This window comes from Diaporthe batatas (genome assembly GCF_019321695.1).
Source record: "Diaporthe batatas strain CRI 302-4 chromosome Unknown Contig00012, whole genome shotgun sequence".
Lineage (NCBI taxonomy): Eukaryota > Fungi > Ascomycota > Sordariomycetes > Diaporthales > Diaporthaceae > Diaporthe > Diaporthe batatas.
In genome coordinates, this window is record NW_025408559.1 from 450,412 (window position 1) to 466,507 (window position 16,096).

General features: G+C 55.5%; 3 protein-coding genes across 3 annotated transcripts; all 3 read right to left on the reverse strand.

Annotated features, from left to right (window-relative positions):
- Positions 1 to 62: 62 nt before the first annotated feature.
- KVR01_009754 (uncharacterized protein) lies at positions 63 to 3,701 on the reverse strand. Its single transcript, XM_044791458.1, has 6 exons — positions 3,241 to 3,701; positions 3,056 to 3,133; positions 1,783 to 2,971; positions 1,376 to 1,720; positions 529 to 1,306; positions 63 to 464 (listed from the first exon to the last, which is right to left on the reverse strand). Exons 1-6 carry the CDS (start codon positions 3,243 to 3,245, stop codon positions 322 to 324), a joined length of 2,538 nt encoding a protein of 845 aa, XP_044641002.1. The 5' UTR covers positions 3,246 to 3,701; the 3' UTR covers positions 63 to 321.
- Positions 3,702 to 4,143: 442 nt separating this feature from the next.
- KVR01_010061 (uncharacterized protein) lies at positions 4,144 to 6,570 on the reverse strand. The gene has a single exon (XM_044782285.1). It carries the CDS (start codon positions 5,932 to 5,934, stop codon positions 4,483 to 4,485), a length of 1,452 nt encoding a protein of 483 aa, XP_044641309.1. The 5' UTR covers positions 5,935 to 6,570; the 3' UTR covers positions 4,144 to 4,482.
- Positions 6,571 to 7,807: 1,237 nt separating this feature from the next.
- On the reverse strand, positions 7,808 to 12,067 carry KVR01_009723 (uncharacterized protein; the record flags this gene model as incomplete). The annotated part of the gene is made up of 2 exons (XM_044793536.1): positions 7,808 to 11,587; positions 11,753 to 12,067. 2 exons carry the CDS (start codon positions 12,065 to 12,067, stop codon positions 7,808 to 7,810), a joined length of 4,095 nt encoding a protein of 1,364 aa, XP_044640971.1.
- Positions 12,068 to 16,096: the final 4,029 nt, after the last annotated feature.

Sequence of the window (16,096 nt, forward strand, 5' to 3'; positions counted from 1 at the left end):
CTACCTACATCCAGCGGGTCTCGCCGATTGGCCGCCTCGTGAACCACAACCAAAACAACCCAAGAATGATGGATGTCTCCTCATGTTCCCCAACATCATCCTCTAGACAATACGATATCTGGAACCACATTCATGAATATTCTTATGTTCACACTCTATACTTGCACAGCACTAACCCAACCCCAAATGCTACGTCGCTGTTGATAAATGCAAACAATGATCCAATTCTCAAATTCAAAGTCCATGCGCCGTGCCGATGCTATGCAATCTCAGCAGCACGGAGAGATGCCGCACAAGGCCACCCAAACAGAACAGGCGATCTCACATCCCACTGACTCTCATTGCACCGTAGCCCAGCGTCACCACAACCACGAGCGTGATCAAACTACTCGGCACACCCCTGCTGATAAAGTGCTTGACCTGGAGATACCTCTGGCCTGTGGCGTCCTCTTTCATAATGGCAGCTGTAAGAAAACACTCGGTTAGCGGATAATCCCCGTGGCAGAATATCAGCTGGAAAGCACTCACTCATGTTGGGGAACCCGCTTGTTGGCAGCGCCATCGCCGCAGAACACATGAGCACGCCAGCCATAACCAGCAGGTTCGGGTGCGGCTCCTCCATGCTCGCGCCCACGTCATACACCAGGGGCAGGATAATCAGCGCCGCGACGGTGTGTGAGATAAAGGTGGCGATGACCAGGATGAGACACGAGAACACGACCAGCACACCGTAGAGGCTCATGCCGTCGACTCGGTGAGAGATAGCCACCGCCACCGTGTCGAGCAAGCCGGACGACTTGACAGCTTTGCCCAATGACAGACCACCGGCGGCGAGGATGATGATGGTCCAAGGGAAGTTGTTGAAGTCCTCCTTTGTCAGGATTCCGACACCAAAGAATAAGACAATGGGGATGATGGCGATGACACCCATGTCGCCAAACACGCCTTCGAGCTGGTGACTCGCACACCACAATGCTATGGTGGCGATCGTGACGATGGTCACAAACCACTGGACGCCTGTGAATTTCTCCTTGTGTTCACGAATGGGCACGATGGTGGTTCCCCGGCCGGGATGGAACGTGACTAGCAGCAGGATCCAGATGAGCACGATGGAGATGATTCCGACGGGTATCACGATGAAGAACCACTGGCCCCAGCCAGGCTCAGGCACCATGATTCCCATGGCAACGACGTTCTGTGGGGATGCGATGGGGCTGAGCATGCCGCCAATGTTGGACGCAAGCGCGATGCCCATCAGTACGGCTTTGCACATGTTGGAGTCCGAGGGTAGATTTCGTAGCATGGGCTGGGTGTTGCTTCCGTCAGTTTTCTGCGGGGCACGCGCGTCTTCCGTCAGGGAGAAGGGGGAACAAACCTCGATGATGGAGATGCACAGGACAGGAGCCGCAACATTGCTGACCAGCATGCTGGCGAACGCAGCGACAAGCATATTCGCGAGGATAACCGTGCTCGGCTTTGTGCCCGCCTTGCTAAGGACGAACGTCGCAATGCGCTTGTCGATCTTGCATTTCGAAAGGGCTGCAGCAAGCGTGAAGCCGCCAAGCAGCAACATGATAACCGGAGTCCACATCGCAGCAAAAATGTAAGCTGTCGCCTCTTTGGAGTCAAGTCTTTGTTTCGGTCGTCCCTCTGATACGACGACGTTGAGGACGACGCAAAGGAAAGGTATCATCAGAGACGTGACAAAAAGAGGGATCGCCTGAAGCTTATGTTAGCGCTGCCTGTTCATGATCCCTACCCTCGGGGGTGTGCCCAACTCACCTCTGTGGCCCATAGCAAGCTGACAAACACCAACATAGCGAGGCAATTCTGCTGCTCAGGTTTCGACATGATCGGGAGAAACAGCAAGACGAGGAACACGACCAGGGCAGATAGCAGGAAGAACATGCCCGAGCTGAACAGCCATACGGGACACGTGAACCTGCCGATGGGCGTCGAGATCTCCTTGGTATCTGGGTACTGCTCATCGTCTCCCTGAAGTCGTGTTTTGAGCGGCTTGCCGCCGGTGCCCAGCAGGGTCTGGCCTAGGCTGGCCGCCTCAGCCCGCCTCTCTATGCCGATGAGGTCCCTCCACACAGTGTTGCGCTCCCACACGACATGCTCCCTGAGGTGTGATCTCAAGTCCTTCTTTGCGGCCTCATAGTCGCCATTCGTCACGATGTCGGTGTAGGCCTTCTCCATCTTGGAGATGGTCTCCTCGAGCCCCCTCATCGTGGCATGCTGGAAAGGGTATGCCGGCTCGACGTACTTGTCCATGTAGACAGGCCTGTAGTTGCGGTCGAGGATCTTGTCAAACTTCTTGAGAACCTTCCTGAAGCCCGTCTTGTTCAGCTGGACGTAGCTCTTGAGCTCACACAGCTGCACGTAGAGGGAGATGATGCGCTTCTTCAGCATGATCCCGCCCGAATACGCAACGGCGTGCTCATAGTCGTCGTAACCGAGGCTCAGGCGCCTTGATCGGGTCAGTTCCGTGGACGCGGTCATGTCCGTCGCAGGCCCGGCCAGAGACTTCCGCCGCCCACTGAGCAGGCTCACACGGCGTTTCCGGGATGTGGGCGCGGTGAGGGCGGTGGTCTCGTCGCCATCCTCGTCGTCGTCACTGTCCTCGGCGCCGTCCTCGGTGGAATGCTGGCTGTGCGCGCTCTCGCGACGTCCCTGGCGGGATCGGTCCATCTGCCGGCTCGGTCCGCCGGTGCTCCGTGTCGTGGGCCGGCCATTGTCCTCCTCGTCCTCCTCCGACTCGAAGTCGCCGATATCACGCAGGAGGGCGTTCACGTCGTCGACCAGCTCCCCCTCCTTGAGCTGGTAGAAGGAGCTGATCTTCTCGAGCTCGACGTCCAGAGCGCGCTTGAACACGGCATCCGGGTCCTCGGACTGTATCAGAGGTCTCGACTCGGCATCCCCATTCTGTGCGCTAGACTGGTGAATAGTCTTCTCGAGCTGGTAGATGCTGCGTGGCGATTGCAAGAGTCAGTAGGGCTGTGCCACTGCAACATTGCCGAGGGGGCAGAACGGAGATGGGAGAGGAACACACAGTTTCTTGAGGTTGCTGTACGCGATGTAGTGGCTGGTCCAGTCCGGCACAGCATTGAACTGGATGGAATGGGCGAATCTACGACACAACTGTCAGCACGATGGTGGTTCTTGTTTGATCTCTCGGCATGGCAGGCCGCGAGGTCTGGGCCGAGAGCCTCGCAAGCATTCAGACGGGTGGCCTACTTCATCTCGAAAGCCTCGTCGAGCTCAGCGAGCTTCGCGGTGTACCTTGTCGCTCGCCTGGCCTCTTTCTCGTGGAGCTCCTGGCGCGCCGGGATCTGTGGGTAGTCGGCGAGTTCGTACTGCTCGTGGGCGGTAGTTGGTTCGGTTGGTGTACTCCCCCCTCCTGTCGAGGTACCTGTCAGGGCCGCAGGCAAGGCGGTTGCTGCGCGTTGGTCTCCTATCGCTGCTGCTGCCGCCGGAGCGTGGGCAAGCGGCCAGATTGATCTCGTTGCTGGGGCAGAGGAGGAGGGACGTTTCCGGGCTGAAGCGGAGGGCGGAATGGTGGCTGAAGCTACCTGTATTGGCCGCACATTGGGATTGGGACGGAATGGGTAGGGAGAGCAACGGCCTGATAATATGTACAAAATCGGGCGATTAATTAGTCCAGCTACAGGGCCATCGTCAATGGACGAACAAGTGTGGGCGCGCCAGCAGGCTGATTGCCTCGTTGCGACTCGGTCTAGGGACTGACTGGGTGGGGCCTGGGCGTGGCGTCACCGCTAGCTGGACAGGCTGACGGGCTGGACCATCCCGCCAACCCGCCCAAGCAGAGAACCGTAATCCCCACGCCCCCGCACAAGACAGCATACTGGAATGTAAGTAGGACCCGGCAAACTGTAACAAGTGCCGTGACCGCTACTAGACCACATATACACCGCAAGTGTGGCAGTCTATACCTTTTAGGGTGCGTCTCGGGAGGTCAGTCGATATAGTTGGTCATGAGGACATGTTATGTATATATATCTGCCAGCCAGGTGTACCGTCGACTCGTGTGTGTTAAGTGCTTGGTGCGCAAGCCAAGGGCAAGCATGCTGCATCCCGATTCGCATCCACACCTATCAGCCTAGTCTCTGGCCAAGCTCCCACATAGATCCCCATAGATCCCCATCCCACCGGATCGACGAGAGCCTGTTGGTCGGCAACCTGTCAGCGTGTGCAGTTCACGCCTGTTATGGACTGCCATGGCATGGGCCCATCTACGCTCCTCGGCCTGAACCCCGAGCTGATTGTCGGTGGCTGCACGTGTCAGATGTCTGTCAGTCACGCAAGGAGAGACAATCTCCATCCCGCCGTGTCTCACAACACCACGAGACCCAGCAATGAGCGATCGGCTCGTGGGGGTCTGCTGGATCCTCTGCGACATGGGGCTATGTTACGGTGGGTATAAATCGTTTCAGCATTATTACGTAGCACTACCCAGCATCAGTGCTCTTGCACAATGGCACTGCCGTCGACAGGCTGATTAGGATGCTGTCCGTGTCCGATCCCCAGGACCTTCTGAAGGCTCCTCCTAAGGGCCTTGCTCCCTTCCTCGGCCAGACTCTCCCTCCTGCCCTTCTCGCCGCCGTGCCCGTGGCCGCCCAGTAGAGAGAAGCTTAGCTTGCGCCCGGACGCCCCCGTCCCATTGATGGGGGCAAACCCGGCCGGGGCTGGTGGTGCGGCCGTCGCGGTCGTTGCGGACTTCCTCTTCTTGACCGCAACCAGGGCGGCAGGCTCAGGGCCTGCAACTCGGGGTGGCCACTCGCCGTCGCGCTTCCATCCTGCCACACATGCGCGCACCATGTCTCCCAGGTTTATGGGGCAGGACGGCTGCAGGCTGTGCACAACAACCTTTTCGTAGATCGATGCGTACAGGGCCGGCGTGATGCTGGCGCGCATCGGGTTTGCTGGTGGGAGGAGGGGTAGGGCGATTGGCAGCAGCGTCTCGACAGGGAATTGCTCTGATCCCGGTGGCTCATTGTGGGCATGATCGCTTCGTGAAGTTTTTGGCGACAGGTTGTCATCGGGGGTAGAGTTGCCGCTGCCACCACTGCCGCCGTGTGCTTGGGAGGCATCTGGATGCGAGTTTGTCGTGACTGGCGTCAGTGGGGAAGTGACAGGAGACGGAGATGCGGCTGTCTGGCCAGCATTGGTCGAGGAGTGGGTGTGCGTCCTCCAGAAGAGGCCTTTCCTAGGCGACGACGGCGACACTGGGGAAGCCGGCTTGGGGCGGGCTCGAGCCACCTTTGCCTCGGTCCACGCATTTCTCCTGGCCTCGAAGCACGCGAGGCCGTCATTCCATGCTGCCTCCTTCCGAACCTCTCTGCGCCTCCGGGCCTTGGCGGCGATGTTGGAGGCATGGACGGCCTGGCCGACTGAGTCCGGGGAATCAAATTTGAAGGGGGAGGAAGAACTGTGGGGCAGTTCATCTTCAGACAGCTCGGATGCCCATTCCAACCTCGGGCGCCAGTGGACGGGGTCTTCTATCACGGTGCTGTAGACGGAATCGGCGTCAGAACCCGAGTCCTCGGCCGACTCCCTGTCGGCGTCCTCGCCACCGACCGACTGGCCGTCATGGTCGGGACCGTCTGAGGCGACCTCGAGGAAGCCCTCGAGGTCCTCAGCCGCGGGAGCGTCCCCTGTGGCCCCCAGGGGCTCTGACACGGCGTTGGCGGGCGAGGAGGCTGGGTGCCCGGGCGGTGGCCAAGTGAAAGTCCAGTCATTGCGGACCTTGGACTGCAGATGCTTCTTGACGGCCTCCTTTTGCTTGGTCTTATCCTTGCTGGTCAAGTCGGGGTCATAGTCGGAAGAAAGCAGCGGGAGCTGGGTATTATGGGAGTGACGTAATCTGGATAATGGCGACTTGGGCGACTTATACAAGTCTGTGAAGATCATGGTGTAGTGCTTGTGCTGGGTGTCCCGTGTTGCATTTGCATCCAGCGAGATCTGAGGCGAGACTGGGACGGAGACGGGGACGGAGACGGAGACGGAGAGTAGTGAGGCCCAGGCTGAGGCTGAGAGAAAGTGCGGCCGCCGGCTGGGAGGTCTGGGATGGTTTACTTCAATGTTGGGTAGGAGGGGCCCCAGGGCAAAATGTCTGCGATCGAGCTTGGGGTCTTTAGGCGGTGGGTGAGGCAGGCGAGGCAGGCGAGGCAGGCAAGGCAGGCCTGGGCAGGCCTGGGCAGATCTTGCAGGGCGATGCTCACCCGATGCTGCAGATCCGGGCTGGATGGAGGATGGTGCGGGGAGCGGGGAGGGCAAGGATGGCACCGGGGGGGTCTTGCAGTTCTAGCTGTCTGCCTTTCCAGAGTACCAGAGTTGCAGAGAGTTTGTTAACGGCGGCGGGTGGTAGTTGGTGAGTCGCAACGGGGTGTGTTCTGTGGAATACTTAAGTACTTAAGTACTGAAGTATGTTGTATATTGGACCACATGTACCGTGGTATTTGCCTTGGGTCGTCCCTGTACTCCGTGTCTAATGTAGCAAGACAGGCTGGGCAGGCAGGGCAGGCAGGGCAGGGGAGGAGGAGTGTCGAGAGGCGCTCGTGACAAGACTGAATGCAGGTCGCCTCGCTGGAGGCCGGGGAAGTGGTATGATGAGAGAAGAGTACCCGCTAATAAAGCATCTTCAAGTGGTGCTATCTTCCCCAAAGGGTCAACGACCCTGGGCAGCCTGGGCAGCTGGGCTGGCCGTCCTGCCGTCCTCAATGTGAACCGCACTAGCAGCTCATGCCCGCCTCACGCGACACAGCAGTACACACTCTGTCGTACGGCACCACCCGAGGGCGACGGCGGAGAAACCACCATGGAAGACGCACAGGCGCCGGGGGTGGCTTGGGCGATCAGATGCCAGGGTGCAGAGCTTGCAATGCGGAGCATAATTAAGAGTGTGATTATAAGTACTCCGTACCTACTTCATGCAGAGGGCAAGACCAGAGAGGGCTGGGCCGGGCTGGCCCGGGGGTGGAGTGGGGTGCTGACTTCTCAGTACATACTTGAGTACGGAGTAGGCTAGGCTATGTTACCTACAGAGGTAGGTACTTACTGTGCACTACAGCATGTACACAACAGGGAGAAGAACATAACACAGGAAAGGACAGGACAAGCTTCAAGAAAAACCCAGACTCCAGGCCGGGCGGGGACGCGGGCAGGCGCCGATGAGCTTTTTATAGAGCTTGCTCCGGTCACCCCAAGCCTTGCACAGAATCTTCATGCAGCAGAGACATAAACACCGCCTTACACGTGTGAATAAGGCCGCCGTTGAGAGTTTCCCTGGATCAGGCCAGTCAAGCTCCGTTCCGCTCCGCCCGAGTTCATGGCCTGAGGTCCCTCTCACGCATGGTCCAAGCAACGGTCAGACCAGTCCCTTTTGGACTGGTGGTCATCAACGCTCATGGCTCATGTTACAATCACACAGTCCAAAACTCACAACCACAACGAGGCAAATTTCCTAACCATACTCTTTTTTCTCTCCTAATTTTCACCTAATACTACTGTCTTTTTTTTGTGGGTTTTCTGTCCTTTTTCCGGGCCAACACATATCAATCCTGCTTCTCATCTCCTCCTGCAACAGACAGGAGCATCATCAAACTTTTCTCCAGACAACTCAATCCTGCCTCGTGCGTCCAACTTGGGACATGAGCAGAACAACTTACGCCAAATTCCTAGCTCGGTCACCAAGGCTCTGTGTTCTCAAGCCGCCCAAGCCCTGCCGAAACATCGGCTTTGAAATCTCACTCTCCTCCAAACCTTGTCCTCGTGTGGGCGGAACTCAATAGCCAGTATACCCATAACCATTCGCGCCGTGGACGGTCTGGTTGAAGCTCCCGGATGCTGGGTTGCCGTTCTGAAGAGCGCCATTTGCCATGGGCTGTCCGGGAGTGGCTCGCCAGTGGTGCCCGTGCTGGTTGTCCGGGCGAGGTGCCACGCCATTCGGTGCCATGCCGTTGGGTGCCATGCCATTCGGTCCCATACCGTTGGGTGCCATACCGTTGGGTGCCATGCCGTTCGGTGCCATGCCATTCGGTACCATACCGTTCGGTGCCATGCCATTCGGTGCCATGCCATTCGGTGCCATGCCATTCGGTGCCATGCCATTCGGCGCCATGCCCTGGTTAGGCACCCCTGGCCCTTCTTGAAGGATCCACTGGTGGAATTGCTGGAATTGCTTAAATTGCATGAACTGTTCAAAGATCTCATCGTTGCTCGCAGGGACAGCTCCCTGCGGTGGAGGCGGCCAGCTGCCCTGCGGCGTTGGCTGGACGTTTCCCTGCTGCCAGCCGCCCTGCTGCCAGCCGCCCTGCTGTAAGTGTTGCCCAGTGCCCTGCGGCGCGGAATGATTAGACATCATGTTTGGCGGCTCGGTGATTTGTTCCTGCTGGGGAGGGTTTGCTATCTGGCGGTGCTTCTGAGCCATCCTCTGCTGGAGGTGGATGTTCCTCAACTCTTCCTTGAGGCGTGCCTCTGCCTCCTCAAGAGACTCGCCTCCGGCCTGCAAAGTGTGCTGCTGTTGCACATGGTTGGTCCAAAAATTCTGTGGGCCCACGGGAGGCTGGGTATACTGGTGTTGCTGTGCGTTCTGCTGTTGAGGGACACGCTGATGCATTGGCTGCTGCGGAACCTGTGAGACCTGGGCCATAGCTGTGTGCATCGGGGTGCCGAAGCCAGTGGGCTGGACATCGGAGGAAGAGCATGCGCGGCCATCGCGGTCCATCGAGGTACTCATACGAGACTGCATCTGCATGTTATCGGCATCGCCATGGTTGCGAGCTGGAGCTGGCGCGATGTTCACGTAGGGCCTAGGTGAAGGAGTGACACTGGGCGTAGCAGTGGCCTCCTTGGTCTTTCGCGCCTTGCGAGGAGTGGAGGTCTCCTTAGGCTCGGGGGTCTTTCGCTTTCGGGTCTTCTTTCCCTTGCCGCCCTGGATATGCTCCTCGACCCATTTCTTGGGGTCTGCGCGGTGCTTGGGAGAAGGAGAATAGTACACCATGAGCTGCTGCTGCTCTGGTGTTCCACTCTGCTGTCTGCCTTCCACAGGGCTGTGGTTGGCGGAAGGAGGTGTGTTGATATTGCCGGCGACCTGGCCACTCTGTGATAAATGGTTCTGGAGGGCAGTGTGCGTCCTCTGTACGGATCTCACTGATCCTGAACCACTCTCGGTGCGTGCCTTTGTGCCAGACCTCTTGGTTCCTACCGCCTCGTCGTTGGGACTGGTCTTGCGCGTGTCATTGTCATCACTGACAGAACGCTGCATGACGACAACCTCTGTGTCTGAAGGGGTCCTGGGAGGCTCGCCGCCATCAGAAAAGGTCTTCCCAGACCATTCACTACTCCAGTTGTCGTTGTTGCCAATAGCACCGTTGTTGGCGGGCGTGGTAGGGTCGAGGGGGCTGGTAAGAGTCTGGGCTGGGTCTTGTGTGAACGTGGCTTGGCCGACTGGGGACGGTGTTTGAATTGTCTCGACCTTTTGAGGAGCCTTCTTTGCCTTTTTGGATATCTTGCGACCTTTGGGAACAACCTTTCCGCCCGCTGCAGGGCATCTTGGCTCACTGGCGGCAAAGATCTCTGCAGGAGCAGCAAGAGCGGGCTCTGGCTCCTCAGGGTGGGCAACTATGGTGCAAGACGTCGAATTGTCTCCGGTCAAATCGATGAATCCGGACTCGCTCTCGGGCTCGGCGACAGGGGTATTTTGAGCAAGACAACGATATATGAACGATCCGTTGTAGATGGGAGCCAAGGTCATGTTAGGCGGGATCTCCTTGAATTCCTCCTGGAAGTGAACAAGATATGGCTTTCCTGCCTCATGGCATAGTTCATATCGCCTGAACTCATCGTCCTTGAACTCATCGGTTGCGAGGGCGAACAGGTCAAGCTGCATAAGCGAACAGTCTTGCTTGCCATCAGGCCAGAAACGGCAGAGGTATCCACGAGCGACTTCGCGCATGTAGTCCAAATGGTCCTGGCGGTCTGCAAGCTCGACCAGTATGTCAGGGTAATATTTGATGTTAGGCCCGGCGGCAGGAACCACTCCCGGAACGTAAGGCGGTGGTCCTGCTTGATTGTTGGCCACAACGCTGTGATCAGCCATTTGCTGGAGCTCCATGCCTTGCTGGTCCTGGGAGACCTGCTGGTCGACGGATGTATCGGCGACCGCGTTGTCATCGTGGATGAGGAGCCTCTCTGCAGCTTGATCAGCTGCTGCGGCAGGCTCGGCCAGGTGGTTTTCGACAGGGACGTTAGAGAGAGGGCCAGACTCGTTGGTCCCGATAGGGTCCTCCACAATAGAACACTGGCTGGTGATGAGCGAAGCATGGGAAGCATTCTCAGGACCACGGGCCTCCTGCACAGCCTGGCTGGGCACCAGAGCAGGGGCAGGTTCAGAGTGGTCGAAATCGCCGAACAGGGAATCGTCAGAGTCAGACTCGTTGAGCTCGGTTGCCTCTGTAGAAGAAGCCTGCTCAGTGACGGGCGAGGCATGGGAAGCGTTCTCAGGGTTACGGGCATTCTCAACATGCGGACTGGGTACCACAGAAGAGAGGAACTGATCTTCCTCGAAGTCGCCGAATAAAGAACCATCGGAGTCCTTCTCAGAAGAAGGATTCACGGGGACGTGGGCCTCATTAGCAGTCTGGCAGGATACCGGAGCAGGATTGAGCTGGTAGTCGTCGCCATCTCCGAAAAGAGAATCATCGTCACCGTCGCCGAAAAGAGAGTCGTTGTCGTTGATGGTGTCCTCAACAGGTTTGATTGGAGTCTGAAGGGCGAACAGGCCCATCTCAAAGTCATCAAGACCGGGGCGGTCAGCGTCGTACTCCTGACTGAAGGTCGCATTGCTAAACGCGGCATCGAAGTTCGTCTCGCCGCCCGCTTCGAATGGACTCGTGGGAATGCCATCGACTTTGGGCACGTCATAGTCGCCCAGAGGTGCACTGCCGCTACCGACATCGTCAAGGAAACCGGCGGTGGTAGAATCATGTTGAGTGATGGCTGTTGCTGGCTTCTCCAAAGTCACCCGCTGCTCAGCAGGCTCATGCTGCTCGACAAGCTTAGACTTCTCAATGATCTCAGCCTCCATCGCACGACAGACCTCGTCGTACTCGGCTTGAACCCAGCCATGGAACTCCCAAACTCTGATTTGGCAATCTGGCAATTGGTCCGCGTCTGCGAGTTGCTGGCGGCGCTTCTTGTCGAGCGCGGAGATCTGTCTCATCACATGACGCCTCTCGTCAGGGTCCGTCAGGTTGCAATCCATCCAGAGCTGCCGAATCTTCTCGTTGTAGAAGGTGACATAGTTCCAGGCGATATCGACCGGGCGCAAAGTCCGAATGCCGAGGCGAGCCAGCAGTCTTCTGAGCTCCTGTTTGTCCTTCTCGAGTCGCTTGAGGACGCGCAGACGCAGGAGACCATTGTTGTTCGCATACATCTGGCGGGTCAAATCCACGATGGACGAAAATTTGTTCTCGGCTTCCTGAGTGGCTTGCTCCAGCTCGTCGTCAGTCTCCGATTCGTCCACATCACTGCCTGTGCCAGATGAATCGTCCTGAGTGCCATCCTAAGGCATCTCGGAGTCTCCATCAGTGGCTGCATTGTCACATGGAGCAGTCTTTTCGCGGAAAGCGTACTCGTTGTACTCGTAGTCGCCACCATCGTCCTCGGAGTAGTTGGCGCGGTCTTCAACAGAGGCGAGGCGCTCGTTGGCTTTGATGGACAGGGGAACCGAGCCTCCACGGGTGCCGTTGGTGAAGCCGGAGATGTCCTCGTCCTTCTCAACTGACTGCATGGTAGTTTCATCCTCCATGCTAATGTCGCCATCGAAGTCGGTAGTCTCAACGTTGCCGTTGGCGTCATAGAAAGTCAGGTCCATCTCGCGATCAGTGTCGCGGACCTTGTCGTTGCCGTCGGTGCTGGCAACGGCGACCTTGGCGCCCTCGAGGATGAGCTTGGTGGCGCCAGGGACAGGCTTGAGTTTGATACCAGGGTTATTGGTGTGGCCAGCCTTTGCCTGGTTCATCTTGAGGATGTGGTCCGACATCTTGGCCGAACTCGATTGTTTGTATGATTGGGATAATTGTCTGGATTGACGGTCTTTCAATTGCGCGCCGATGAAAGCCTTTCGCCTGAAGGTACCTTTCTTCGCTTCTTTTAGTGAGAAACGTTGCTTCTCGTCGTTACGGTCGTAAGAGGGGTCGTGAAAAGGGTCGTAAGGCGGGTCGTAAGCAGGGTCGTAAGAAGGTGAGTACAGGTGTTGAGAAATACCTTGCCGTCTTCTTCAAGATGAGCGGCCAGGCGAGGAGCAGGTTGGGGTGTGTATCGTTATCAACCAAGGCTTTGTCCAGTTCAGGCGCCGTAGTACAAGTCGTCAACTCGTCAACTCGTCTGACGCTTGATTCTGGATCTGAGGAGAATAGGTCAGCACACAATCCTGGAGAAGCTGTGCGAGTCACCTCGAAGCTGAGGCAGTTATGAGAGAACGACCGGTGAAAATCGCACAAGGAGGAGGAAATGCGAACTTTGCTCAAGGAACACAGGGTGAAATTGGCCAATGATGGATGGCTCTGCCGGTGTCCCACTGGGAGTGAAGAAAAGCCCAGATTAACTGCCTCGTGGCGCAATCTGAGCTTGGGCAGTGGGAAAGTGCAAATGCCAGGTGGTGAGAATGGGGTTGTTTTTGCTTTGACAGACGCCCGCCACAAGTGTGAATGAACGGAGAGCCGTCTTGTCGCCGTTTTGGGGCTGATGATCGGGCTTTGACAATGCGAAGGGCACCTACCAGAACTGCAGCTCCAAAGCAAGCCCGGTCGTCGGTTTCCCACTGGGGGCGCGCAAGACCAGACTGGCTACCGCAGGGAGTACGAATGATGATGTGACAGGTGAGTTGAGTGTAAGAGAGGGGGACAAGTGGCAGTGGGTTTGCGAGGTCAAGACAAGGGCAGAAGCTGCAATCGCTGAGAGGCGATCGAGAGTTTGCCAGTCGAAGTCAAGGTGTTACTTGGTGCGATGTGAGGGTGTTGGGAGGTTGTTCTTACTTCTCCAGCTGATGTCAGAAGCTGCTTGTGAAGTCCTGGCAATGCGCTGTACAGGTGTACAGGCTGTCGTCGGCGAGGAGCTTCAGAGCTGCTGAGGCTCTGGCGGCGAGGGCTTTTTTGGTGCCAGAAGCTGACTTGCAGCCCTGGCGGTGGGACGAACGAACGGCACAAGTCGGCAAAGAGTATCAGAGTACTGAGGCTCTCGAGATGAGGTCAGAAAGGGGTATCTTGCCGTTCTGGCGATGGTGTCGTGCATAAGAACGGAGTGAAGGTGGTGAGTGAAAAGAAGAGGGTGGTGAGAAGAGTTTGCAGTTGCTGCAGAGTTTGAAGGAAGGTCAGTCTGAAGGAAGGTCGAGCAAGTCTAAGTCGGGGGGGGGGGGGATCAGTCAAGGCAAAGTCAATGGGCTCCGTTCCTATTCAGAAATTCGGCGGCTGGGGTTGCAAAGTTGGGATGAAAGTTTGAAAGCTACCTAGGTAAGGTGAAGTGGCCGGCAACACACTTACACACTCCAAACAACCTAGTAGGTGGTGGACTTCCATACAGTACTCGCACGACAGCATGGGCAGCCCTTTCTACCCCTGCTAACACCCATCTGCCTATGAATTTTCATAATCCCCACTTGTTAACAAGCCTTCGTACCTAAGTAGGTAGGCTAGGGCCAGCTGAGGTGCCTCCTAGGATCAAGGGATATCTATGACATCTGGAGGGCATGCCACCTGCCAGTGTGGTGTCGAAACCAGGACGATTCAATCAGGCCAGACGGTTCCCTCAAGGGTCCTCTTGGAAGATCTTCGAGCTGAACAGAATGTGCTGGTCAAAAAAAAATTTAAAAAAAAGAGAGAGAGAAGGGAAAAGTAATAGAAATCAGGAAAAGTAGAAACAAATAGGCAGTCGTCTCATGAACGGGACCTCACCAAGCGCGTGCTCTCATTTGTTGGCGACGGTCTCTCACCTCAGAAGTCTCATGGCATAGTTTCCTGAGAGTCTCCCGTTGAAGTTCTTAGAGAGCTACTCAGACTGTCTCAAGGGCTGCAAATTTCTGAACTTATGTAATGGTCTCAGCCCTGGACCTTATCGATCATGGTGAAGAACCCGTTCGGGAAGAACTTCAGGCTTTTTACGGGCCAACAAATTCTTCTCTTCTCATCTGACGAGCGCTGGTGATCTCCCCGCAGAACTCTTCCAGTGTGCTGCACTACTCCCCTTGGCGCACTGCACCTTGTGCGCCCTTGATATAAAGGAGGCTTCATAGTTCATAAAAAAACGGTGCCCAGCAGAAACTCAGCTCATTCATCTTGTTCTTGGTAGGCTTATGCCTATCAGAGGACGGCCTGCAGCAGTGAAGAATCCCCAGGTGTTTTTGTTATCGCCTGGAGACGCAAAGTGCATCCTGGAGTCACATTTCAACGCAAGCTAAACATTGGTCATTTTGCCTCATTGTCGGCTAGCACACTCAGCTTTGGAAGTTGGGTCGCTTGGAATATACCCTGGGGCGGTTTATTAGACCCAAGATCCCCCAGGGCGTTGGTGCTAATGGGCTCTCAGGCTGCTCCTAAAGTTCTTGTTCGAGTGCCCAGGTGTATGAGGATGTTTTCACTTGGCTTTTGTGGCTTGATTTGGAACTTGGTCGGGTCGAAATTCCCAAGGGCTGGCGTGCGGTCAACAGCGAGTCGTACTTGAGGGATCAAGAGGCTCTTGAAGTTTTCCACAGATAATGAAATAGAAATAGCTTCAATGGCGTACCTAGGCAGTGAAAGCCGTGGCTGAGTGTTCAGTGCCCAGGTGAGTGACGGACCTGGCCAGGCTAATCTGCGTCGTGGTGGTCCACCAAACGGTCGAATTTATAAGGAGCTCGCCGTCCCTACCTTGGTAGGTATCAGGTAGATCTTGGTCGCAGAAGCACTCGCTGTCTCAGAAAAACGAGAGTTGCCCCCCCCCCTGTTTTATTACCCCTATCAAAAATTTTAAAGGTTTTTTAAAAAGTAGTCTTTTTTTAATAACTCTATTAATACTTAACTTAAAAATATATAAAAAATATATTTATAATCCTTATTAAAACTTCTATATAGTAATTTTTTCTAAGTATTTATTATTAAATCTTTTTTATATAAGGTATAGAGATTACTAGATTAATAAGATAAGTAAGTATATAAACCTATTAAGTAGTTTAACCTACAATCCTAATAATATATAAACTTTAAATAAAAATTATTTTAAAATTTTATTTTTATAAAGACTTTTATAAGGGTTATAAATATATTTTTTATATATTTTTAAGTTAAGTATTAATAGAGTTATTAAAAGAAGACTACTTTTTAAGAAACCTTTAAAGTTTTTGATAGGGGTAATAAAACAGGGGGGGGGGGCAACTCTCGTTTTTCTCAGACAGCGAGTCTTCTCGGCCAGTCTGATCAGCTGTGCAGCGAAGAGGCCAAGCGACGAAGTCGCACCATTGGCCAAGATATTCACAGGCTGTCCAGCTGGCAAGCCCAGCCAGCCGAAGCCCTCAGTCTGCTCGAGGGATCACGGGAGCTTGGGAAGTGCCAGACCAGGTTCCATACTGAGTGAACGCGCCCGGGTGCTCATTGATGGAGCAGGCTGTGGGGTTGCACATGTGTAGGAGCACCTGGGCATGTGCATACCTACTTACTTAAGTAGGTACTTAGGTACGACTTGGACTTCCAAGGTTACCACCTTGCGCTTAACTCCGGTTAACCGATGGGCACATTTGCCTATCCACTGCTGCTACCTTCAAAGATTCAAACTCTTCGCTCTTAAGCAGGTCGTATCTCGGCTTCCAAGGTTCCAAAACCTTGCTGACGCCATCAACATTTGTCAGCGGCCGCATGCGTGGGGCTTAACACCGTTACGACCACATTACGTCCGAAACAATCGTACTGTAGCAACATGGGCACTCGACATGGGCTGACACCACTGGCGCTTGCAGTGATCAACTTAAGGTTCTCATTGATATCACGCAAAGTCAAGTCCGGGGTATAAATTCCACGGCAACCCCCGGGGCCACGCCTCCAAT

Coding starts and splice junctions, on each gene's coding strand:
- KVR01_010061 (XM_044782285.1), bottom strand. CDS start 5,934: ATGATCTTCACAGACTTGTATAAGTCGCCCAAGTCGCCATTATCCAGA.
- KVR01_009754 (XM_044791458.1), bottom strand. Junction 2,972..3,055: donor TACAGCAACCTCAAGAAACT/GTGTGTTCCTCT, acceptor ATCGCCACGCAG/CATCTACCAGCTCGAGAAGA. Junction 1,307..1,375: donor TGTGCATCTCCATCATCGAG/GTTTGTTCCCCC, acceptor AGCAACACCCAG/CCCATGCTACGAAATCTACC.